General features: G+C 39.7%; 1 protein-coding gene across 9 annotated transcripts in view; it reads right to left on the bottom strand.

Moving 5' to 3' along the window:
- Positions 1-21,863, bottom strand: part of Cdkal1 (CDK5 regulatory subunit associated protein 1 like 1) — a 549,424-nt gene extending 527,561 nt beyond the window's left edge. The window contains exons 1-6 of one of the 9 annotated variants that reach the window (XM_060373110.1): positions 21,768-21,859; positions 21,160-21,203; positions 16,040-16,136; positions 12,134-12,303; positions 9,303-9,415; positions 3,992-4,031 (exon numbers count right to left, since the gene is read on the bottom strand). In XM_060373110.1, the coding sequence (XP_060229093.1) occupies positions 3,992-4,031; positions 9,303-9,415; positions 12,134-12,206 (226 nt within the window). In that variant the 5' untranslated portion in view covers positions 12,207-12,303; positions 16,040-16,136; positions 21,160-21,203; positions 21,768-21,859. Of the gene's footprint in view, positions 1-3,991; positions 4,032-9,302; positions 9,416-12,133; positions 12,304-14,668; positions 14,712-16,039; positions 16,137-21,159; positions 21,204-21,513; positions 21,630-21,767 lie in introns of those variants that run through there. The other 8 variants (XM_060373107.1, XM_060373106.1, XM_060373109.1 and 5 more) reach the window with 8 other exon arrangements.
- Positions 21,864-26,548: the final 4,685 nt, after the last annotated feature.

The following is a 26,548-nucleotide window of genomic DNA, read 5'->3' on the forward strand; positions in this document are numbered from 1 at the left end:
TTCGCATGTACACATACCATTTAGTTAACCATTATAATACACTTTCACTTTTTACTGTGTTAAACTTGGAAAACAATTATTTCCAATTATATATTCAAAAGTCAGTTTTACTTGATCACTAACCCACATTTTAAAAATTCCTATTTTGCATGTGGTACTCTGTGTAATGGCACTACTAATTCAAGCACGCACTGACATTTCTTATGATAGCTCATTTAATCCTACCCAACCAAAGACAGGGGCTCACTCCTAATCCTAGCACTTGAGAGACTAACCCAGGAAAATGACCATAAGTTTAAGGCTAGCCTGGGATACACAATGCATTTCAAACCAGCCTGGGAAATACAATGATATTCTGCCTCATAAAGAAAAGAGAGAGAGGAGGGAGACAAAGAAATAAAGGGCTTCTCTAGAGTAATCCTAACAAGGACACTGACATATATATTGTCATTTGTTCAGCTATTAGGCTAATAGAACTTAATACCTGATTTTACAGTGTGAGTGTTAATAGCTGGGTACCGTACCTCTGACTTACTGAGCAAGTGTCTTTGAAATGTCCAAGGTGAGTAAGATGGAAAGAATTCACAAAAGGAAAAGAAAGGAAAAATGAATAAATCATCCTTAGGCTGAAATCAACTGAGAAGGCACTATTCAGCAATTCAACAAGCAGAAATAAGGCAAATGGCAGAGGTGTTACAGAACTGTAGCTTAAAGAGTAGGCGTCTAACATGATCAGGTCCATGAAAACAATGGTGAGGCACAATTACCACCAAGAAAGCCTTTAAGCTGACATAAATATAATACACATGAAAGAGTTTATATAAACCTGTACCAAAATTCTGAGCTCCTCTTAAACCAGCCATCAAACCCAAGTCTAACCAGAGGATAAAGTACAAGTGCAGAGTTTAGCTCAATCTTCTTTACTGTTTAATAAATAGATCTGGGGGCTAATGGAATACTCCAGATGGATCCATGCCACTGTTTTTAGTAAGTGGGAAAGTACTGGAGTCATAAGATAACAAATATTCATCCTCAGATTCAAAAATCCCACCTTAATATATTCCTATAGAAAATGGCCACAACCAGATTCTAGAACAAGCACTGAGAGCGACCAAGACCAGTTGGAGCTGTAAGCCCATCACTGAATAATCACACATCTGATTTCTTGCTCATTGCATCTCAGATTAGCAAGAGCTCATGTAGTCTCTGAAAAGGTCAATTTCACAAGTTCTTATATAAATACTGTCAAAAATAGAAAAAAAGCAGAGAAAAATTAAATGTTAGGTAACTTAATGACTTCTAATCATTTTATTAGATGATCATTTGTAACATGAAATTCATGTTCAGGGGTCATAACACCACTAAGTGATCGCATGATGCAATATTGCCATCTGCTGTTCAAGAGCTAAAAACACATCTTGTCTTTAATGCAAACCTCTTTTTTTTCTGTTTTATTTTTTTATTTTATTTTTTTCTTATCAGTTATATTTTATTAACTCTATATCCCAGTTGTATCCCGCTCCCTCATTCCCTCCCAATCCCACCCTCCCTCCCTCATCTCCACAGTGCCCCTTTCCAAGTCCACTGATGGGGGGACCTCCTCCCCATTCATCCCATCCTGTTTTATCAGGTATCTTCAGGACTGGCTGCAAAGCCCTCCTCTGTGGCCTAACAGGACTGCCCCTCCCTTGGGGGGTGGGGAGGTCAAAGAGCCAGTCATTGAGTTCCTGTTAGAAATAGTCCCTGTTCCCCTTACTATGGGAAACCAATTGGTTACTGAGCTACCACAGGCTACAAATCTAAAGGCCAAATAATGTTCAACATGTTCAACTATTGCTGTCCCTCAAGTTTTTAGTCCCAAAATTAAAGAAGGCAATGTAAAAAATTCATTTTAAAATTAAGCATGTTTTTAAGTAAAGCTTTCATGATAATTTCACATCTACTCATTTTCTTAAGAAAGAAAAATACAAGTTAAGCACAGACTATTTCAACATAATTTACTCAAAAATCTTAAAACATTTTTGGCCTTCTGCTTATACTCTGTTCTACCTACAGTATTTTAGAGTTTTTATGAGAGAAATAAACACACATTTCTATATGTTCAGAAAGTTGATAACTATTTAATTATTTAAGATTGGGGTCCTGCTACAGTTCAGCACTCACTCAAGTTTATTCATGAAAACAGCATATGGCGGGCTATTCCATCACATGCTACAAAAAGCTGAAGATTTAAGGTTAGGCCAAAGGTTAAGAGGGTGAAGAACAATCTTCAAATTCACAAAGAAAAACAGGAGTATGGTAACAGTTATCAGTTTTAATAGTGAGAAAAATTGGGAAAGCGGGTTTTCAATCTTTATCAAAATGATTTCACTAGCATAGAAGTGCTAATCATTGCTGGCCATTCATTTTGGACATAAGATGAGCTTCTTCAACAGAAGAAGCAAATGTGTGAGCATACATGTGGAGGCAAGAGGACCACCTCAGGTGTGATTTATTGGGTACCGTCCACCTTCTGAAGACAGTCTCTCACTGGCCTGGAACTCACCAAGCAGGCAAGGCTAGCTGGCCTGACACCAGGGTATTTGCATTTCTCTGCCTCTCCAGGGCTGGGATCACAACGCAGAGCACCTCACTGGGTATTTGAGGGAGACTGTATTTGCTTGTTTTTCTTTGTTTTAAGTAAATTCTAGGGATGAATTTTAGCCCTTGGCTAAGCGCTTTATCAAGTGATATATCAAGAGTTATATTTTGAGCCCAAATACTTCAAAATTTCAACATGTTTAATACAGATTACAGATTATAGACATGTGAGAAGAAAATCCTCATTTGTGTATGTAATATAAGGCATACCTCCTTTTAAGAAGCCTTTTGTTTTTAATTTCTCAGTTATCTTGGTCTCTAAAATAAAGGCAACTTTACGGCAAAATCTTATAGTAAAGCAGGTAAGTTTTATTGGCAAATCTAAATAAATTATCTGTAAGGTATTAATATTTTATTTTAGTAGAGAAAAAAGTCGGTCATAGTACTTGACTGGAGCTGCGCAGCACCTTTGCCACAGCGCCTTCCAGTCCTGGTGGCACAACAGTGCTGTTATACTTCTCGAGGGCACATTCATCCCTGAGGCCACAGAGAACTGCGAATAGCATCGGCAATTAATTATATGTATCAATGGTCTTTCAAACTGCAACACTGTGAGACCCTATTATATAAATGGTTTTTCAATTACAATGGTCCACATACTTCCAAATGATGGAATTGTTATTAACACTCTCTCCCGACACCCCCTAATGTTTGTACATTGACTTTCACTAAAGTCTTTAGTTTTATTTAGAACATTAAGTCTGCCTACTGCAATTTTTCACTTTTAAAAATGTATTCTGTGAGTTACATTTAATCAAGTTGTTGGCCAAAGAGACCCCATGGGAACCCCCAAACAATCCAGGCTATTGCCAAGTCTACGGTACTACAGATTGCTCTCCACAAGCGTACAGTAAAGCCCTACTGCAGAAGGCAACACATACATAACTCACTGAGATGGAGAAGTCCAGCTGGTGCCTGCCCAGAGCCTTGACTTGCACTGACTAAATATTCACAGTACCAATGGCATTCTGCATACTACCAATGCAGAAAGGTAAACATCATCTCAGCTACAAACTCTTCAATCTACAATGATAACCTGTATCCACAACGTGCTAGTACAATAGTGGCACAAGGCTTGTAGGACAAACCTACTAACATCTGATTGGATTTAAGTCCCACTTCATGAGATGGAACCCAACCTAACAATGCTCATGTGCATAGAACCTAAAGGGCCAGGGACATAGGAGAAAACCAATTGTTCTACTAAAGAGACATAACAATATAACATTTTTGCTACATTTATAGATCAGTGTCCTGCTCAGCCATCATCAGAGAAGTTTCCTCCAGTAGCAGATGAGAATAAACAGGACAGTGAGCACAGACTAACAGACCATGAAATACTCAACCCTACCTGGAGTGTTTCCATAAATTTCCTCAGGGCTCAGGGAACCCTGTGGAAGAGGAGACAAAAAGATTTCAACAGGCAGAGGGGATGAAGAACACCAATAAAATAGTGCTTTCTAAACATAGCAAGAAGCACACATGAACTCACTGAGACTGTGGCAACATGCATAGGGCCTGCACAGGTCTAAGCCAGATGGGGTACCAGCAGTGAGAGGGTAGCAGACACAAGCCCATACTCTTAGCCCAGAAGCTATCTAAAAATTAGTAACTACTCACAAAGAAAAAATTAGTTTGATCCAATGGAGTCTCACTGAGGATATAAATGACTCATGCCAGGCCTCACACCCAGCAGTAGATGGCCAACAAAAAACAATTCAGTAACGTTTTTGGAGGCTCTTTAATTTGCAATGCTTTTTCCGGGTTGTTGTTGTTGTTGTTTGTTGTTGTTGTTGTTTAACCTTATAGGTCCTTTGCATATATATTGATTTCCTCTTCTGATTTTTATGGAATTTCTGTGTGTACAAATGTGTGTGTCTCTACATCTCTATGTTTCTTGAGCTTTTTCTCTGGTTCTTTTTCTTCAGTTTGTTTTGTCCTATTCTGGTTTGTTTGTTTTTATTTTATCTAAGTTTAAATGCCTGTTTGTACCCTAATGAGAGAAAGGATGTGATTTGGGTGAGTGGAGAACTGGGGAGGATCGGGAGGAGTTGCAGGAGAGGAAAACATAATCAAAATACATAGCAGTTTAGAATCTATTTTCAATAAAAAAAAAAACTTTTTTAATTGCTTTCAATACCAGAGAGGGGAAAATGTGTTCTGATCTCCTACAACACTGCTCAACCTAAACCATGACCTCTTTGACTCTGCTGCCCTTTTCCATCTACCTTCCTGAATCCAAATGCCTGTAACTCAAGTCCTGCTTAGCCTTCAACATGGTGTTTCCTGACTCAGGCTAGCAATTCCAGAAATCCAAGTATACGATTCCCACATCCCTTTCCCTATAAGACAAAAAGGAGAGTGCACACTGATTTTTCAACCTCACTGTCTATTACACAGCCTGCAATACTACGTGAGAGGGGTCTCCCTTTACATTTAGATATCTCCAAACTTCCCTCTCTCTCCTTCTCTCCTCTCCCTCTAACCCTCTTTCCCTCTCTCTCTAACCTTCCCTCCTCCCCCGCCCTCCAATCTGCAAATCCCAATTTTGTGAGCTGTTTCATTTTTTGTTGTTCGGGAAAATACAGAGCAAGCTACAAAGCCTCATTAAGACTGCTGGCTCCCTCCTTCAGAGCTGAGTGTTGAAAAGAACTGACTATACCGCTCAGCAATCAGTGACCACGACCAGTGGCCATGGCCATCCTACTACAATGGTGTTTCCCTTTTTCTTCATCAGGACACACCTCCTAAAACGACTGACCCACTTCTACTGTCCCTGTGCTAGCACAGCCTTGCACAAAGGCAGCTTTGAACATCATTTTCAACTTCATAGCTGCAAAACATGACTAGGAAAACAGAATGTTTCTGAGTATCAGTTCCTGCAAATAATCTATTATGTGACAATTCCCACAGTCATTGGGGAAGAAGAATTATTGGCAAGTAACAGAAATACTTTTTTGAAGATTTGCCTTATTGTACTGTATCTGTGACAGTGTTTTGCTCATATGGATACCTGCACACTGGATGCATGACTGCTGCTGGCAGCAGAGGGCACTGGATCCCCTGAAACCCGAGTTAGAGATGGTTGTATACCACCCATGTTGGTACAAGGAATTGAATCCAGGTTCTCTGCAAGAACAGTAAGTGTTCTTAACCTCTGCGCCATCTCGCCAGCCCCCTAAGAAAGTACTCTCATATATTATTCATGTTTATTTTATGTTTGAGTGTTTTGCCTCAATGTAAGTTTGTGCACTATGTATATCCAGTGCTGGTGGAGGCCAGAAAAGGGCATCAGATTCCCTAGAACTAGTTACAGTTGTGAACCAGCATATGGGTGCTGGAAAATGAATCTGAGTTCTCTGCAAAAGCAGCAAGTGCTCCTAACTGTTAAGCTATCTCTCTAGATCCATACAGTTCCTACTTTAATGTATGAGCACCTTTCTTTGTCATTATACAACCATTTCTATGGCTAACTTCTGAGCCTTAGAATAATGCTATGACAAAGTTCTATCAATACAGTGATGGTCTCCCCTTGCTCTAAGGACACTTTGGTAACAATCAGAGTGGAAATCATTTGCATTGTAATTCCAGGAGACTTCCATGTTGCTGGATATTTGATTCCATTATGAACCCCGAGATTGTGAACTGGAAAAATTTGTTTCTAATTATGGTATGGGTCAGTCTTTGATCCTAGAGCTTTCTGCTTCCTGTAAACAAGTACTTGTGTGGTTCAGCCTGAGCATACACCTTTACTCTAAGAGCTAAATAAAGTCAACCATAGGTCAAGAGGCAGAACAAACAACCAAAATGACAGGAAGTGAACATGGAAAAAAAAAAGAGTAAGAGAAAGTCCAGAGGATGGAGAGAGAGACACACAGTAAACAGAAAGGAGGAATAGTGAGTTGAAGGGTGTTTAGGACAGCATGGAGAAGGAGAAAGGGCTTTTTCCTTATGGGATGTGAGATGAATAGGTCAGCTGGGTGCTTTCTCTGCCTCTCTGATCTAGCAAGCTTTCACCCCAGCATCTGGTTCCTGAATCTTCATTAGTAAAATTGAACAATTGGAATCTTTATTTAAAAAACAACACTTCCAAGTTTATCAAGGCATCATCTTTGGCTACAAAAAAAATTCTCTGCAGAGAAATTTCAGTAAAATGTTTTTCTGGTTTTTTGTTTTTTTTGGGGTTTTTTTTTTTTTTTGCTAAATACACTACTTAATATATAATTAAATACCACATGATAAACTCATTATTAATGCAAAGTCAGAAACCAAAAGGATATATTAAATATTTTTAAAGCTTAGGTTAATAAAAGTCCCACTTTTATTTTTTATTATAAGCTATATAAAATTAGCATCAGAAAAATTAGTATTTTATAAACTGCACTACACTATACAAATATAAATGATCCTGGTGATGAGATAGAACAAAGAGATATATGAGAAAAGATAGTTAACAGCCTATAAGATAAGGTAATAATATTTTTCCACTGAATTTCATTTTTGTTATTGTTCTAATTTCTGTTTGGTTTTTGAGACAGGGTCTCACTGTATAACTCTGACTGGCCTCAAACTCACAGCGCTCCACCTGCCTCTGCCTCCCAGAGTGCTGGGATGATAAGCATACACCACCACAACAGGCTTTAAATGACCTTCATCAGAGACTCAAGAAGAATTCACAAATCAAAACTTTTCTTCTTGTGTTTCTATGGAGTTTCAATTAATTCTGTTTATAATTAGGGAGATAGAAATTGACCAGACAGCTCTCCATTGACATGGCTACGCAAAATAAAAGAAAAAACTCCAACTTTCAACTCTGCAATGAAATATACTGCCAATGTGCCAATGGTCCTCTTCCCTCACAAGGACCACACTTAAGACTCCTAAAAGAGATTTATTTTTTTTTTAATGTTGGACAACAAAAACTACTCTGCCAAAAGCTATTATTCATAGTAAATTTACTGCCAGGCACAGTGGCACACACCTGTAATTCCAGTACAGGTGAGGAAGAGGCAGGTGGATCTCTGTGAGTCCAAGACAGCCAAGGGTACACAGAGAAACCTTGTCTCAGAGAAAAATTCTATGATTTCCCATTATCCTTGATACTAATTCATTGTTCTGAGTGATGTTTGTTAGGGGAAAACATCATTGTCTCCATGGGATCTCCTCCATGGGTAGGGTGCTTGCTCCAGGCCCTGGGTTCCATGCCCAGCACTGCACAAATACAGGCAGAAGAACAGAAAATCAAGGTCATCTTCAGCTACCTAGTCTGAATTCCTGTCTCAAAACAATTTAAGTTATTACCTTTTTCTCCAAAATGAAAAATGGTAGAAAGAAATAAGTAACAACTACTCTATCTTTATAAAAGCTTTACTGAAGAATAATTATGTACTGGACTCAGTTACAAGCAGCAATTTCAAGTGTCTTAACCCACATCATTTTTCTTCACCTAATAGTAAAATGTCTACAAGTAGCTATTAAGAAGTCTTTACTTCTGCATAAACTGTTTCCAATAACTTCTGTATTCAGTACATGAGATCTAAATTTCACACCTATGTTATATTCATTGTTATTTCAAGCCCATAATTAATTAATAAAAACAATTTAAATTAATATTTCAATAAGATCCCACTATTCCATAATAATCAAGAAAACTGACATCAGTATTTCAGAAACCATGCAAATTATGTTTCAGATCTAAACTTGAGGTCTACAGACAGTTGAGGGACATAGGTCAAGAAAGAGATGTTTAGCTCAGGTAAAAACTCAGTAAATAACAGTGGAAAGAAAGAAAAAAGTAGGGCTGTGGATGTCTCATCTGCAGAATGCACAGTGCACATATGCACAGTAAGTATGAAGCTAGACCATCCTGGTAGTATATGCCTTTAATCCCAACAGAGGCAGAAGGACCAATCTCTGTGATGTCAATGTCTGCCGGTCAACACAGAGTTCCGGACCAGCCAGAGCTATACAGTGAAACTCTCTCCAAAAAGAGAAAAAGATATATATATATGGATGTATGTGTGTATATAAAGCTATATCAGATCATCCTTTATGTAATATAATGCCAAAATTGTACTGCTATATGTAAAATAAATATAGCTTCATAAAAAATAAAATAAAAATTGATACATGGGACTCAGCATGGGTGCTCTTCCAGAGGACCCAAATTTAAGTCTTGGAACCTTATATCTGTCTGTAACTCCAAACCCAGAGCATCTAATGCCCTCATCTTGGCCTTATGTGAACCTTCCTGTACCATTTTGCTTCAAAATAAAAGGTTATAAGATTACTTTAAAACACAACAACTAGGGCAAGTGAGATGGCTCACTGGGTAAAGGCAACTGTGACCAAGCCTCACCATGGAGTCCCACAAAGGAGAATGAGAGGTCTCCTCTCCTGTAGCTGTCCTCTGACCTCCATATGTGTACAACTGCACATACATGTGTATAAACAAAACACAATCTAATATAAACAAACAAGAAAACATAAAAGTCACAAAATATATAACCAGTTATCTAATAATACATAGTAGTTATTAGTGTTCTACCTTCAAATCATTAAGTTACTCTAAAATATCCTTAAATTGCTGGGGCTAGACAACCTGACTCCAAAATCTGCAACCCTGAAATTTAATCAATAAAATACATTCTGGATCTCATTACCTGTAATTTTATAGCCATAGGCAGCAAGCTGTCCAGCCATGTATTCTCCATCTGAATTATTATGTGAGCAGCCCCATGTTCGTATCCAAATTTTCTGTATGCCTGGAATAGTGCTGTTAAGTAATCAATTAAAACAAGGTGAGTATTTGTAAATGGTTTTGAAGATAAAAGCCACTAGCTGACTTTAGGGCACATTACACAAAAAACAATTCACAAGCTAGTTACAAAATACATCAAATTATTTTAAAATTTGCTGTTACAACAAAACTCTAAAATCAAGGGACAGTGAGCTAGCTCAGCACTTGATCCCTGGAAAGCATGTGAAAGTAGAAGGACAGAACCGAATCTACAGACTAGTTCTCTGACTTCACACATTCAACATGAAGGTCAGGGTCACACTTTGTGCTGGCTTGTCTTGGCAGATAACACAAGCTAGAGTTATCTGAAAGGAAGAAACTTCAATTGGGAAAATGCCCCCATAAGATCCAGCTCTAAGGCATTTTCTTCATTATTGATTGATGGGGAAGGCCCAGCCCATTATGGGTGGTGCCATCCCTAGGCTAGTGGTCCTGGGTTCTATAAGGATAACAGGCTGAGCAAGCCATGGGGAGCAAGACAGTAAGCAGAACTCCTGCATGGCTTCTGCATCAGCTCCTACCTCAAGGATCCTGCCTTGTTTGAGTTCCCTTCCTGACTTCCTTCAATGATGAACACTGAGGTGAAAGCATAAGTTGAATACACCCTTTCCTCCCCTACTTGCCTTTTGGTCACAGTGTTTTGTCACAGCAAAAGAAAACATAACTAAGACTTACACACATTATGCACAAAGACAAAATAATGGTATTTTAAAACTAAAATCTAGATAAAATAACCTCAGAATCACAAGAAGAATATATTTAAACAATGTGCTTTTGCTTGTCTTCTCACTAAATTTCAGTACTGGAAATGGGTTATCTCTAATTGAGTTGTTGGCCAAAGGGTCCTGTGGGAACCCCAAAACAACCCAGGCTATTGCCAAGACCATAGTACTATAGATTGCTCTCCACAAGCTTATGGTAAGGCCCTACTGCTGAAGAAAACACATACATAAATCTCTAGCATAGAGAAGTCCAGTTGGTGCCTACCTAGAGCCTTCACCCCTTCCAACTAAATGTCTATGGTACTGGAAGGTACTGTGCCTCCCTATCAGTGGACTTGGGAAGGGGCATGCATGCAGAGGGTGGAAGAAGAAAGGGATTGGGATGGGAGGAGGGAGAGAACCACAGGGGGGATACAAAGTGAATAAACTGTAATTAATAAAGAAAAGAAAAAGAAAAGAGAAGCAGGAGGATTAGACGCTCAGGGTCATCACTGGACCCAAGTGACAAGAGATCTGGACCGTAGTTTTAATTCCTACCACCCATACCAACTAGCCACTGATTCAGCTTAAAGAAGGTCACACACAGACACAATCGCACAGAAACGGCAGCAGCAGTAGTAACACCCAAAGAAGAAGGAGGGGCTGAGGAGCTGGTGAGGTCCTTAAAGCACTGCCCCACAAGTAAGACAACCTGACCGGGGAGAACAGGACTCCCAGCACCCAGATAAAAGTCAGGTGGAGAAGCAGGCATCTGTAACCCACAGCATGTTGGCGGAGAAGACAGAAGAATCACTGGAGCACACAGGCCAGTCAGCCCGGCAGAATGAATAGATATAGCTTCTATGAGAGTCCATCTCAAGAAATACAGTGCAAAGCGATCAGAGATGCCTGATCTGATCTATGGTATGTTCACATATACATACACCATACATACATGTGCACACAGGCACCTGCATACTCTCAATGAACACATACACACGTACACAACACAAAAATATATATAAATAAAAAATAAAAACAAAGTCTGATGACCTATCTGCTTGCAGACTCTTAAAACACTAATTGCAATCTTTATCCATTTAAAATTTACAGACTAAAAATAATCAAAATTGAAAGCTTCCCCATGATTCAAGTTACTCTATTCACAGGTTTCTAAAGGATTTATTTAGGAATTAAAAAAAAGAAAAAAGAAAAAAAAAAACAAAACACTCTCCTCTTAGACTACCCTAACAATTTATAAGTAAACAGAAATGACACCAAAAACATGCTTGAGATAAATGTGACAAATTCCACTAACTAAAACACATTCTACATGCACAGACTTTAAAAGCTCAATAATCTAAATGAAGTGATCATTAAACCAGCCCACAATTACTAGATAAACAATTAGGAGCTAAAACTGCACAACTGTGCGATTGTTTCTAGAGTATCGTGTTAGACTCCTACTGCCTAGAATCCTACCACAATAGTATAAACAGGACAATGACTTTCTGTGCCCGGTGCCTTTGTCTGATCCTTAAGCATTCATTAATATGCTAAAAATAATCACATGTCCAAAACACTACTGTCAAATAGGAATCACAAATTTCAATAAAATTTTTTATTTTGCAATTACAACAGATTTATACCAACTATAATAAAAACAATCCATAGTGTCCTATCACCTTCCTTCAAAGAATATTTTTAATCTGGTGTTTTGTTCTTAATTAGTTCTTAGAAAATTCTCTGTAATGTATTTTGATCACGTTCATTCTCCTAGTCCCTTCTACACCTACTACCCATCCATCCACTTGGTTATTTTTCATTTTTGAACCTACTCCCAGATTTAAAGTAATTCAATTTTTATGAAGCCCTGTATTTCCAACTAAAAATACAACATGCTTAAAACTGGAGCTATTGCATATATGGTAGAGTTCAGCAGTGGCAGCCTCTCCCTGGCATGGAAGTGGGTGTCATTCTGAAGAATGCTTACCTGTCACTTGGTGGCATGGGCTCCTCTTGCAAGTATTTTTGGGTATTCCGCTTTCGTACTTTAGGAAACACATGTTTTCTTGAGAAATGTCTGTCTTGTGGGTTTGAATCTTCCTGTGACATGATATCTTCTATATCATCCAGCAGCACATCGCAGGATGGAGAAGGCATCTTTTGTAGCACATAAAAAAGTTACAAATAGCATGAGTTTAGGAATATCTGCTTAGCACTGTATAGGTAAAAAATTCTCTCCAACCTTGAATCTAACTGACTCTTTAAAGTCTTAGTTCACAGAAAACATTAGAGGATAAGCCCACATAAACAACTGTGTAAGTCCTGCAGATAGTGGAACATCCCATAATTGATCTGAAACTGTTATAACTAATACCATGAAGGGAAAAGTAGGACAGGATCTTTTCATGAGAAAGGAACCTGAAAGCCAAACAACTCATATCAGCCCCTGCTGCTGAGGCCAATGACCAGCAAGGCCTCTAGTGCTGTGAGGAAATCACAAGTATAGCCTTCTGAAGGAATTGGTCTACCTGCCTTTAAGACCAACTGGTAAGGCTGGAGAAATGGTTCAACAGATAAGAGAACTTATTGCTGTTGTAGAAGTCCCAGTTCAGTTCCAGTACCCACATGGAGGCTCACAACCATCATGTCCAGTTCAGGGGATCTGGCAACTTCTGATCTCCTTGGGCCCCATGCACACTTTTGGTCCACACACATGCACACAGGCAAAAGACACAAATACATAAGTTATATATAGTGAGTTATACACACACACATACACTGGAGAACTCTGCCAATCAAAACTAGTACTAGTAAACACCTACAAAATATTACTCTAATGCTAAAACCAAATAAAGACAACACACAAAAAAAGAAAACTACCAGCCAATATCCCTGACAAACACAAATGTTAAAATCACAAATAAAATATTTGCAAACCAAACACAGGTATATATCAACAAGATCAATTTGGTTTTATCCCAGAGATACAAAAATGGTTCAGCATACATTAAGTTAATAAATATAATAAATCATATAAATGAACTTAAAAATAAAAATCACATGATCATCTCAACAGATACACAAAAGCCTTTGACAAAATCCAACATGCTTTCATGATAAAAGTCTTAGAAAAGGGGATAGAGAGATAGTTTGGCAAATAAGAAAGCTTGTTGCTCTTGCAGAGGATCTCAGTTCCATTCCCAGCATGGTGAATGAATTCCCACATGGTGACTCAACTCCAATTTCAGAGAATCTGATTCCCTCTTCTAAACTCCAAGGGCACAAGGCATGCATGCGGAGCACATATGTACATGCAGGCAAAACATTTATACATATAAAATAACCATGAAGAAAAAGGAACAAATTGAGGTTGAAGCTTAGTAGTAAAGAGTCTGGGCTGCATGGCAGTTCAGTGTCCAAGTGGGTTCCATTTTAATAGGAACAGGGACTGTCTCTGACATGAACTGATTGGCCTGCTCTTTAATTACCTCCCCCTGAGGGGGAAGCAGCATTACCAGGCCACAGAAGACAATGCACCACTCCTGATGAGACCTAATTGACTAGGATCAGAAGGAAGGAAAAGAAGACCTCCCCTATCAGTGGACTTGGGAAGGGGTATGCATGTAGAGGGTGGAGGAAGGGAGGGATTGGGATGGGAGGAGGGAGAGAACCACAGGGGGGACACAAAGTGAATAAAGTGTAATTAATAAAGAAAAAAAAAGAGTCTGGGCTGATAAACACTGTGGTATCTACCACCTATTAACTTTCCTCATCAGGTCTTTTGAACCTCATCAGTCTTAAGACTATATATCATCAGCTGGGCTCAGTGGCACACGCCTGTAATCCCAGTACTCAGAGAGACAGAGACAGGCGGATCACTCTGAGTTCCAGAACAGCCAAGGCTACACAGAGAAAGCCTGTCTCAATAAAAACAAAGAGAGAAAGAGAATAACCTGCCTTCAAGCCTATCTGATGAATTTCTCTTTTATTCATTTATAAAAGTCCCATCTTTCTGTTCACATCATTCAATTAACAGAGTGGCTTCCTATCAGGCCTATTTTTGCGCCTGGTATTTGTAATGCACGTTTTAAAATTTTAACAGATTATGAGTCATCATTTAAACCTCTATTTAAATCTCAGCCACTTTTATAGTGTTAGTAAGAAGAAATAAAAGAGTGAGATGAGCACCCATCCTTAAGACTGTTATGGTAATGAGCATGTCACATGGTCAGTCAATCCCCCCCCCTTTCCTAGACAGTGATTGGTTCAGAGTCAGTCACAACAAGCCCAGCCATCCAGAGAGGACTTTTACACAACAGCTGACAGAAGAGATGGCTTCTCTTTTCACTCAATTGAATGTCAACTGGAGGTACAGGCTCTCTTTCCTGGCACAGAGAAGGCGGCTACCTAAGTAGAGAAACCTAGCAGGAGGTGCAGACACAAAGAGCTAGACTGACAGCATTTAACCAGAGTGCACAGGCTGGGACTGTGAAGAACTGCGGGAAAGCAATTTTTCACTGACCTTAGGAATTTTCTTAACAAACTCTTACAGAAGAGATGTGGGTCTGAAAAAAAATAATAATAATAAAGACCCAACACAGACTTCAACCCTCCTACATCCCACACACAGAGACACTTCCTTCTTTTACTGGAAAATGATTTTTCTGCCTTGTGCTCTTCCTTCCAATCTGTCACTGAGTAAACTGCTATAAGCCTACTACTCTCCAGCTCGAGCATGAAGGCCCGACAATGCTCCCTTTTCCCTGAATTGTCATGAGCTGCCTCTCTACTGAAAATTCACTACCTGGAAGCAAGCATTCTGTTACTTCTTCCATTGAGAAGACAAAAAAAAAAAAAAAAAGAAACCAACTTCTTCTTAGCTCCCCTACAGTTATCTCATTTGAAGAAAAGCTTCTTCAAGAGTCATCTGTGTAAAAGAAACTTATTTGCCTGTTTCAGCTGTTGTCTCGGGGGCTTACCACCTCTGTCTGCTAACCTAGGCCTAGTCCTGGAAGCTTCTAGCCTCTGAACAATCAAACGTAGGCCTAGAATGTTTTCAGCCTCTAAGACTTACTGCTTAATAAGCTCACCCTTTCTTGTTCTTTCTGAGCTCATGGCTGGTTGGTTTAATTCAACTGTCTGACTCAAACTTCTCTCCCAGCAAACTTATTCAATCTGGACTTTCTCGCGGCCTCTGAATTGTTCTGCTTGGCCTCAAACTAACTCCAGCAATCTTTTCTAATCTTCTGGCTCCTTCTTATTCTTTGGCTCCTTCTGTCTTCACCTGTGTCTAACCTGTGTTCTCTCCCTGCAACCTCTCTCTGTTACTGTCCCAGTTAAACTGCCTCCTCTCTCTCCTCTTTCTCTCTCTCTCTCTGCATTGCCTATTAAGTAGCTTCCCTTTCCCCTTTCTTCTCATGAGAATTGGGCGCATCCTATTCCATCAACTCGTTCTCTGGTTCGCCACCTTATCTGCCGCTCAATTAGGCAGATGGTGCTTCATGGGTGCTTCATTCTATAAACTATCTTTACCTTCATTGTTTGGGAGTAAAGGAATGTACCACCACACCTGGACCTAAGCTTTTCCTTACCTGACACTTGCTTTATACCAGGCTGGCCTTGAACCCAGATCTGCTTGCCTCTGTCTCCTGGATTCCAGCCAGATCATATAGACCTAGAAGGTCTTTGGATGTGACCTCTTGCCAGAACAGCCATGTTCCGAATTAAAATTCCTCTAAACATCTGTATTTCCACATTGATCCCCCACCTCCATTCAGACTGTAGCCATCAATCATCCGTAATTGTCTGATTTCAATGGCATGCAAAATGATATACCATAATTGATTCTCAGTCACTTTATGAGACACAGTTTGCAGCAAATGACAGAACCAACCTCCCTCCATGGGCATCAGGATGCCACTCTCCTAGGCCTCCTAACCACAGGCCACCCCTCGTGTCTTTTTCTTGCTGCTCAATCCAGCTTCTTCACCCTGGAACAGAGCAAGGTTCCATTATAAAAGTTCCTTCTCTACAGTCACTGCCTGGTGATTTCATCACTCTGAGGCCTCGAAATACCAACACTGTGCTTATATAACCAGCCTGCTCTTCCCCTGAACCTCACACTCAGATGTTCAACCGCTTATTGCACATCACAGCCTGGATGCCTCATGACAAAGCAAACTTTACAAGTCAAAAACAGAACTCCTGGTCCTCTCCCTATCTCACTAGAGCACCTCACAGCTTTCCCTTTTTCCTTTAAAGGCAATGCAAGATGCTAAGGCGCAAAACACTAAAATTATTCCTAGCTCCTTTTTGCTTTCTCCTTAAATCCAAGCCACCAATAAAATTCTATTGGTCTCTTTCAAAATACACTGAGACTCTGCTGGCGACCATTCCCTCACATTTGATATTCATGACCCAAGCCATCACTTTTAAATATTTTTATTACATGTATGATGAGTGTCGGAGTGCAGGAGTGCTGGGGCAGACTTGGCATGTGCCATGGTATCTGTATGAAGTTCAGAAGACAACTTGCAAGAGTCACCAAGTCCCTTACTACATCCCCATATTTGCGATCACCCTTTCTTAATCTTGTTTTTCTTGCTGTTATTGTGTGAAGTTTTATTTGTTTGTTTGTTTGTTTGTTTGTTTTTCCTTTTTAACTGCAGTACTTAGTCACCTGCCCAGATGTGTTTTACTCTCCTTCTGGTAGAATACATAGTCAGTAAGGACACAAACTTCGTGTGCTTTGCTCACTGTTTATCTAAGGTACATGAAACTGTATCTAACAGCCTGCAGCTTTTCACCACAGACCATCCATGGGCCTGGCTACCTCTGAGCTACTTTTCTCTTTGCTGTAAAAAGGTGATTATTTTGGCTCATAATTTGAGAAGATACAGTCCATCCAGAAAAGAAGGTTTCATGGCATTAGGTGGCTATTACATTGTATCTAGTCAGGAAAGGAAGATATGAATGCTCATGCTCAGCTGGCTTCCTCCATACATTTCTTAACCAGTCTTAAAATCTAGCCCATGGTGCTACCCTCATTCAGTGTGGTCAGTAAAGACGACCCATCACAACTTCCCACTGTTGGGACTGTTGGGACTGTAGTCAGTCTGTGTAAGCCCAACCACTTGCAAGGCTTACTGGAGTACAGGCCTTTTCCCAACCACCTTGGCTACAATGACCACAATGCCAAGGGCACACAATCTAACTTTGTATGTAGGCTGCATTTTTCTTCACGGAACTAACTACCTGATATCGCAGATAACTGCGCGTCTTTCAAACTGTAACATAACATTCATAAGCAGTAAATCGTCATCTCACCTTCACTGCCAACAGCTCCAACAATGCTAGCACACAGCAAGCATTTCATATTTAATGACTAAATACATGGATAATGCTTGATAATGGAACTCAAGTAATCTTTCTATAACACAAGAGAAAATTCTTACATGGGAAGGGAATCTTTGATAAAAACTTAATCCCTTGGGTTTCTTCTATCAGTATTTGGTTTTTCAAGACAGAGTTTCTCTGTGTAACAGAGCCCTGGCTGTCCTGGACTAGCTTTGTAGACCAGGCTGGCCTCGAACTCAGACACCCTCCTCCCAGTGGCTCCCCAGTGCTGGTATTAAAGGCATGTGCCACCACACCTGGCCCTCTTCTATCACTATTATCCTACACAGTAAGAGTGAGAAAGGCTAAAGCCAGAGAGAACCTCTGAATGTTAATGATAACCGCTGAAGGATTGCACATGATTAAATGGTGTTTTAAAAGTCAAAGTTTCTTTCTAAAAGTTATACAATTTTTACATCTTATAAGTAACTGTGCATAGATCCATTGAAGGAAAATATACTTTAAAAAACCAGAGATAAAAGAAGTCAATACCTAAGTCACTTGGTACAGAGTTAGGGAGCCCTGTCGAGTACATTATTTCCAAAGTCAGCATCCAGTGAAGCTAAAGGATTTGTAAACTGACTGAATCAGGCTTAGACCTCTCAATACGATGCTTTTCCCATACACTGGGAAAGCACAAACCATGTAAAAGTTTAATGTAACACTAAGGACTAAATATAACCCAGAAAACAGAAGACTTATTTAAGAAAATGGTCAATAAAAACAGGATCAAAGGCTCAACTACACAAACACTAAATAATTAAACAGTGACTTATCTATCATCTACCTTGATGAGAAATTAGACTGGCAATATCCTTATGTTTCCCTAAAAGCATGGCACATCTAGTATACTATTTCTGTGGAGCCACCCACCAATACATCTCAAGCTTTACAAAACACACATCTTTCATGTAGCAATTCAATTACTAGAATTTCACTCTAAGAAGCCAAACAAATGTAATGTAATACAGACATTCTTTAACCTGACTGTAGAGCATAATCACTTTCACAATCTCATTCTTCACTATGAATAAGCTAAACTTTTTATACATCACACAAGCTGGAAGATAGAAAGCTTTAAGTCCTCACAAACATTTAAGTATCATGAAAATGAATTTTAGGAAAATAAAGTAACAGTTAAATAAGGCAAAAAAGGCCTCTTAAAAATTCTTCTCAAAAGCACAATAAGTCAAGTTTCATAGAAGGATAAAGATAGAAAAGATAGAATATGGTAGAGTAGTGTTTCCTTACATGGGTGAATTTTTAAGGGACTTTTCATAATATCAAATACCCAGAATGATGAATTTCCAGTAATAACAGTCCTAGATCTTGAGAGCTCATTCTGGTTCCCTAAGGAGCTTTTGCAAATTACTACCAACAATATGAGTTCAAGAGGGAGAGGAACAAATGAAAGAGGAAAGAACAGAGAACAAATGACCAATAACTAAGCCCTAGGCCAGCTGAATTACTCTCTGGGAACAGAACCTAAGCATCAATATGTTACTTTAAACTCCCAGCAATTCTCTTATATGCAGCCACAACTGCAAATCAATGTGCAACATGAGTAGTTTTCACAACATAATTCCCAGAAGAGCCAGAGTAGCATCGGATGGAACTAAACAAAACCTCATTCCCTCACCATAGCCATGCTGAATCAGGTACTCTGAATAAAGCCAGGATCAACACACCCTCCAATAATTTTGTTTGATAGTCACTGTTCTGGAGTTATTACTTCATAAAAACTGACTAGAGGGTGTGTCAAATAGATGTTATTGAATCAAGTGATTTTAATGGGAAAAAGTGCAGTCTTTTCAAAAAATGATACTAGAACAACCAGACAGCCACGCACACAAAGAAATGTACCTGGAGCCTCATCTTACCTCATACTCGGAAATTAGCTCAAAGGGGGCTAAAGACCCTAATACTATGAAAGTCTTATAACTATAACAAGTATAAATTTTCCCAATTAGACACTGGTTTCTTAGTTATGACACCAAAAGCACAAGCAGCAAAAGGAAACAACAGGTTAGACTTCATCAAAATTAAAATGTCTGAGTCAGGCACAGGGGCACATGCTTGTAATTCTGGCACTTGGGAAGTAGAGGCAGGAAGAGTCAAGTATTAAAGGATATCCTCAGATACAAATCAAATTTGAAGCTAAACTGGGCTATGGAAAAACTGTTCTCAAAAAGAAAAATTATAATAATAGTAATAATTTTTATGCTTCAAGGACAACATGAAGAGCTGAAAAGACAACCCAGGCAGCATGAGAAAACAGAAATTCATATAATATGATATGCGCCTCATGTCAGAGTAAATAAAGAACTCAAAAATACAAACAACCCAAACTAAAATATGGGAAAGGGATTTGAACAGACATATTTCCAAAGAACACGTATAAGCATCTAATAAGCACAGGAGAGCCACCAGTAAAATTAAACATGAGGGAAAGACCATTCAAATCCACAAAAACTTCGCACTCATGGGGACAACCAGAATCATAAAGGCAAGTAACCATGCTAAGAGCAGTGAGTCACATCACACAGGGAGAGAAAAACAATCAGGCCTGGCATGGTGGTGCACAGCTTTAACATCAGCACTTGGGAGCTTGGTCTATATACTGAGTTGCAGGTTAGCCAGGAATACATATTAAGACAATGTTCTGTTTTTCTTTTCTTTCTTTTTTCCTTTTTTTTTTTCTTTTAACTTTTGTTTTTTTGAGACAGAGGTTCTTAGTGTAGCCCTACTGTCCTAGGCTCTCTCTGTAGACTAGGCTGGCCTTGAACTCACAAATATCCGCCTGCCTCTGTCTGCTGAGTGCTGGTGTCCGTCACCACAATAGGCAACAATGTTCCAAAAATTAAAAAAAGAAAGAGAGAGAGAAAAGAAAGATAATTTAGCTATGAGAGATACAGAAACAAGCCTTCAAGAATGTAATATTTAGGCTGGAGAGATGGTTCAGCAGTTAAGTGCACTGATTGCTCTTCCAGAGGATCTGGGATCAATTCGCAGCACCCACACGGCATCTCACAACTGTCTGTAACCCCAGGATCGGACACTCTCACAAAGATATAAATGCAGTAAAACACCAGTGCGCATGATATAAAAAATAAACTGTTTTTAAGAAAAAGAGAGCCAGGCACAGTGGTGCACACCTGTAATCCTAGAACTTTGGGAGGCAGAGGCAGGCAGAGCTCTGTGAGTTCAAGTCCAACCTGGCCTACAAAGTGAGTCAAGGACAGCCAAGGCAACACAGAGAAACCCTATCTCAATAAATAAATTAATTAATTAATTAAATAAATAAAATAAAAAATAAAAAGGAGAAAGAGAGAGCCATATTTAACTGCCAGGTAGAGAAATAGGATATAACAGAGACTAAGAAACAGCCAAACAAGAAAATCGATGTGCCACAAATAGCAAAGGAAGAGAACAGGTCCATGCTACTTAATGAAAATGAAGAATTAAGAAAAAAATACAAAAATGTCTCTCCGCTTTAGTTATATAGAAATCTAGTTTTCACAAAATGATGGTAACTAATTACTAAGAAGTTGGGACATCTTTTCATATTCCAATACCAGAGTGATCACTCAAACATAAAAGATTTTTAAAAACCAATACCTTGATTATCTGAAATCGATCTCAGGTCCTCTTGAAAGACGAATCTGGAAAATTAAAATTAATTAGAAATTGAAAGTATCCTGGAAGTTCACAGAAGACCTCTTTACAACTTCCTAAACAAATAAAAATGACGCGCCTGGCCACTATGAAAACTGTTACCCCGCACTGCAATGCCTGGGCACAGTGTAATTCACCAGAAACAAGTGTTGTCTTGAGTACAATAAAGTTTTCTAAGCAAAGGGGCGAAGCAAAAAAAAAAAGGGGGGGGGGGGCAAGTGACCTGCCCTTATAACCCAACTTCAGTATAAAACCCTCATTTACCGAAATTCTCACCACTAGCACAAGTACACTCACGAGAAAAAGCGAGGAAAGAAATGAGGCTAGACCAGACGTAAGTCCCTGACTACGCCAGCATCACCTGCGGCCGCTCCGGGCCTCCGAGTCCCCATGCCAGCTGCAAAGTCTTTTCCAAACTGCGAAAACAAGAGAGCGATCGGCCCAAAGAGGAAAATCTGTGGAAATGAGGCTCCGCCAAAAAAAGTAGCGCGGCCCACAGTCGCTGGGTATTGGTACATTTGTCCCGAGTATCCACAAATCCGCAGACTCACCTGTCCAAAGTGAGAGAAACACCACACGCCACTGTCAGGAAACTGCACAGACTTCAGATGGAGCGCGCCATGACACTTGTATCCCGCCGGACTTATTTGCGCATGCTCCGCGACGGTGGCCGGGAGAGGTCCAAATGCGTCATTGTTTCAAGTTTGCGTTTGGTTCTAATTTTGTAATTGTTGCTAAATTCTTCTACAAATGAAGACAAAAATACACTCCGACGTCATTATGTTCTCAAAGTGGCTTGTCAACTAACTTCTGCTGAGATGTTATAACCTGTCCTGCACAGTTTGAACATAAACATTAACGCAGAGATTAACATAAACATCTTCCCATTATTGCTATTCTTCATTCACAAAAAAAGAAGCTTGAAAATTTAAGTACTTACCAGAGTAATTACCTCCAATAACCCTTTCATTACATCCATTACATTTCACCAGTTTCCTCCTTTATCTGTCTGTCTGTCTGTCTGTCTACCTACCTATCATCTCTATCTCCTTTGAGACAGCATCTCTCTATACAGCCCTGACTGACTGTCTTGTCACTCACTATATGAACAGGGATAGCCTCGAACTCAAAGAGATCGGCCTGCCTCTACCTCTCAAATGCTGGAATTAAAAGCATGTACCACCATGCCCGGCTAATTTCCTTCATTTCTATGGAAAATAACAGGCAAGGAATGGTTGTTCTACTGAATAACAGAAGTCATTTAACACCAAGCAATTTGGGGGTGCTCTTTGTTTCTAGGAAAACTTGGGGGTTCTTGTTTTTATTTGCTTGGATTACAAATAATAATAATAATAATAATAATAATAATTAATGTTAACATTAATATTAATATTAATAAAGTATTACTTAGGTAGTCCATCCTCAAGCTCTTGCTCCTCCAGCCTGCCTCTGCCTCCTACTACTGACCCACCACATTAGACTTACATTTCTGCTTCTGCAGAGACAATTAAGCCTTATGCTTTCTTTACCAGTAATGCATAATTTTAAATACAGCAAAAAGAAAAGAATGACATGAAAAATACAGACTAAAATCCTTATGTTTTCAGAGTGATGCAGATTTTTGTTGAAGGGCAAGTGGTTTTGGTTTGGTCTCTTTGAGGTTTTAGCAGTCCCTATATTGGGACCCGGGGACTTTTGCAGGCTAAGCAAGCACTGTAGCACTGAGCTATCTCTCCAACCCCTAGTTTTTGTTGTTGTTTTGTTCTGTTTTTATTTTTGTGGGGTTTTTTTTTTTTTGCCTCCATAGTGAAAATTGAAAGGAAAAAAAAATGTGAGCAATAATGAAACCAATGAATTCTTACTACTCTCAATAGAAAAGGGAAGAATAAATCCAGAGATTATAAAATTTAGAAACAAATTAGTTTATAATCTTAGCAAATACCAGTTGTACTAATGAATTTAAACTAATCAATAACCTTTTCATGAGACACAATCTGTGTGTTTAATTTGCTTTTAGAAACGTGCATATGAATTGCTTGTGCAGAGATTAGATGAACAGAATAGTGGCAGACTCGAGACAGGTTAATCTACTTCCTAGGTGAACAGGACAAGCATAGGTGCTCTTAATTTATGAAGTTCAGGAAGTTGCCATGCATTCGGCAAGTATGCTGTGGTTTACATTGACTGAACATCCTGTAACAAAATCCAGCTCTGATTTCTTAAGCAACAAGGGGTCGGGGTTACACGCAAGAATTGATATTGGATGCAAAGACTGAAACCAGGTATAAGAAATTTGACAGAATAAAGCTCCCCTGGAGGAAAACAGTAATTTGGGGGGAATGTGGAGTTTGAGACACCGTTTCTTTGTGTAGCCTTGGCAACACTTTGTAGACCAGCTGTCCTGGGACTCACAAATATCTACCTGCCTCTGCCTCTCTGAGTGCTGGGATTACAGGCGTGCACCACCATGCCAGGCACAACAGTGATTTTTAAGAAAGTTGTTTTGTTTTGTTTTGTTTTGTTTTGTTTTATTATTCAAGAGTTGGCTGAACCCAACAGAAAAGAGTGGTAGTAGGAACAAAGAGAAAACACAAGGAATACTACATCAGTGTCAAAAGAAACATTGGTTCAAGTGGATGAGTGCTTCAATATCTAGAATAAGAGGGAGACACTGAAGTTCTTAATGATAGTAGACAGTAAGACTTGAAATCACCTGCTGTCTTTGAAGGAATACCAAAGGGCCATCTTATAAAGTAACCGCTAGAGGTCAGAGTGCTGTGCCTCTGACACCAGCTAGTCTGCTCTACCATTCCACGGGGTTCCTATAATTCTACAATTAGTTTTCGCTTTTCAGCCTCCTGCTCTCGGCACGAGTGGTTAAGAGACTATGCAAATGGCCTGTAACCCTTTGCCAGAGCAATGAGAACATCACGCTCCCTTGCCATAGAGCAGGTAACCTACCCAGACCAAGAATTCTGGTCATCTGCAAGAATCTGATGCTGGCTCAAAGGGCCACCACAAGAAAAATAAATAAATAAATAAAATATTCATTAATTAATTGATACCTGCCCAAGAAGGCTGTTTCAAAGTAAAATTAGAGGTGATGATGAGGGGGAAGAAAAACAGTAAATTCTAAAGATAATTTTAAGACCCCCTGCTACCCAGCATACCGAGAGCTGGCTTTATTTCTAGTTGTTCAATTTTGTGAGCAAGTGAATTGTTACATTTTTCCCTTAAAACAATCCAAATGCATTTCTAATCCTTGCAACCAAAAGCGTTCTATCATCTTCTGTTGTTGTTGTTGTTAATAATGATGATGTTTAGGCTTTGACTTTAAATATATTGAGACAGACCCTCATATACCCAAAACTGCTGGCTCCAAACCTACTGTGTACGTAAGAATGATCTCAAATTTCTGACACCTCCCCCCCTCCACTTCTCAAGCTCTGGGATAAAAGGCATGCACCACAACACATTAAAATTTTTATTCTTATATATTCTCTCAATGATTTTTAAAAAATGACTCAGCTGGATGTGATGGTGCTCGTCTTTAATCCCACTCATGGAGGAAGATGCAGATGAGGAAATGTGAGTTTAAGGCCAGCCTGGCCTACAAAGTGAGTCCAGGACAACCAAGGTCACACAGAGAAACCCTGTATCAAAAAAATTTAAAATAAAAAATAACTCATGTCCATTATATAACATTCTCGTGGTTTATAAGTATCAGCAGGAAACATGTCTTTCATTTCTGTCCTTCTAATATATGACTTCATATAGAATAAATTTGTTGTTGTGTTATTAGTCACATGCCTACATCGCCAGGTTGAATATTCACTGTTATAAACACAATAATGATAACACAAATTGAGTTACATACTTTTTACTGCTTGGATTCAGGATACTAAGGACTATTCTAAGTGCTCAGGAAATGAAACGCAGCAGTCTCCTAACTTAAGAGGGTGGCAGATACATGCCAGCAGACACAGACAAGACATAATATAGCCAGGTGTGGTGGCGCCCTGCTTTAATCGTTAAGACTGGGAGGTGGAGGTGGAGGAATCTCTGTGAGTTTCATGCCGGCCTGATCTACATAGTGAGTTCCAGGCCAGCCAAGGTTATGTAGTGAGACCCCGTGTAAATAATGCAAAGCAAGAGAGGAAGATGCGTGATACTGACTTCTGACCTCCACACGGGCACGAGCAAGCACTCAAAACACACAATGATATAAAGTTCTTTCTTTCTTCCTTCTTTCGACAATGCTTCACTGTGTAGCTCTGGCTGGGCTAGAATTCACTATGTAGACCAGGTGTTGGCCTTCCTGATCAGGTGGGAAGCTGTCCAGGGAACCCACAACTCTGAAGCCTGCGAAGGTATCCCAATGGAACAGCATCCTGAGATACAGGAACCACACAGCTCTGAGGTGGGGCAGTGTCCCAATGGAAGCGCAACTCCTCAGCAGAGACACTGCAGCTCCCAGGGGAGGATTTCCCAACCTCTGAGGAGCTGAGGCACTTAGAACGCTTAGAAGACTGAACCCAGCTCCTTTTTTGTTTCTTCTCTTCTGGGCTTTTGGCTTCTTCAATGAAAGAGTCCCACCAGGCAGCAAATCTCTTAAAAGAGATTTACTGGGGGGACTAATCCAGGAGTGACTACCTCTGCTCTCGTATGAAGACAGGAGAGAACAAGGCAAGCACAGCCTTTATATAGGATTATAGGGGGCAGAGCTTTCTAGGCAGAGATTTCCAGAGTGAAGATTGGTGGGATTTCAATTCCCAAGCTTGGGGAAGCTTAGGGATTGGTGGTTTTTTGTTCAACCTTTCACCTAAAATTAGCATAAATATGAGAGGGTCCTGCTGAGGGACTGGAGATGGTCATTGTGACAGTTGGGGGCTAGAACTGCCAGTTTGACAGTTAGAGAGGCATGGGTGGGGGTTAGTTTTGCACAGACTTGAACTCTAAAACTAAACTAAATAACTTTCCTTGAATTTATACTAAGGGGTCAGATTCCTAATTCTAGGCTTTGGCTGGCACTGTCAGACCATGTAAAACTCCCTGCCATGGAGGAATGACTAGTTCATTCATTGTTGCCATAAAAATGGAGCCTAAGCTCTGGGACTAGCTCCACTTGAACGCGACTCTCTTCCCCCTGAGTTCGCTGCCATAACTGAGCAGCAACCATAACTGAGGCCTCAAGGGCTGCTTTCTCTGTGGCTTCAGCTTCTCAGTTTCTCCAGGTGTCCCTAGGTTGTGGGGATTTAGCCTTATCAGCTCTGGAGTCTTGAGGTATTACTGTCCAAAGGTGTAGAGAGGCCAGCAGCACAGCCTAAAGATC

The sequence above is a fragment of the Meriones unguiculatus genome, chromosome 19 (genome assembly GCF_030254825.1).
Source record: "Meriones unguiculatus strain TT.TT164.6M chromosome 19, Bangor_MerUng_6.1, whole genome shotgun sequence".
NCBI classification, from domain to species: domain Eukaryota; kingdom Metazoa; phylum Chordata; class Mammalia; order Rodentia; family Muridae; genus Meriones; species Meriones unguiculatus.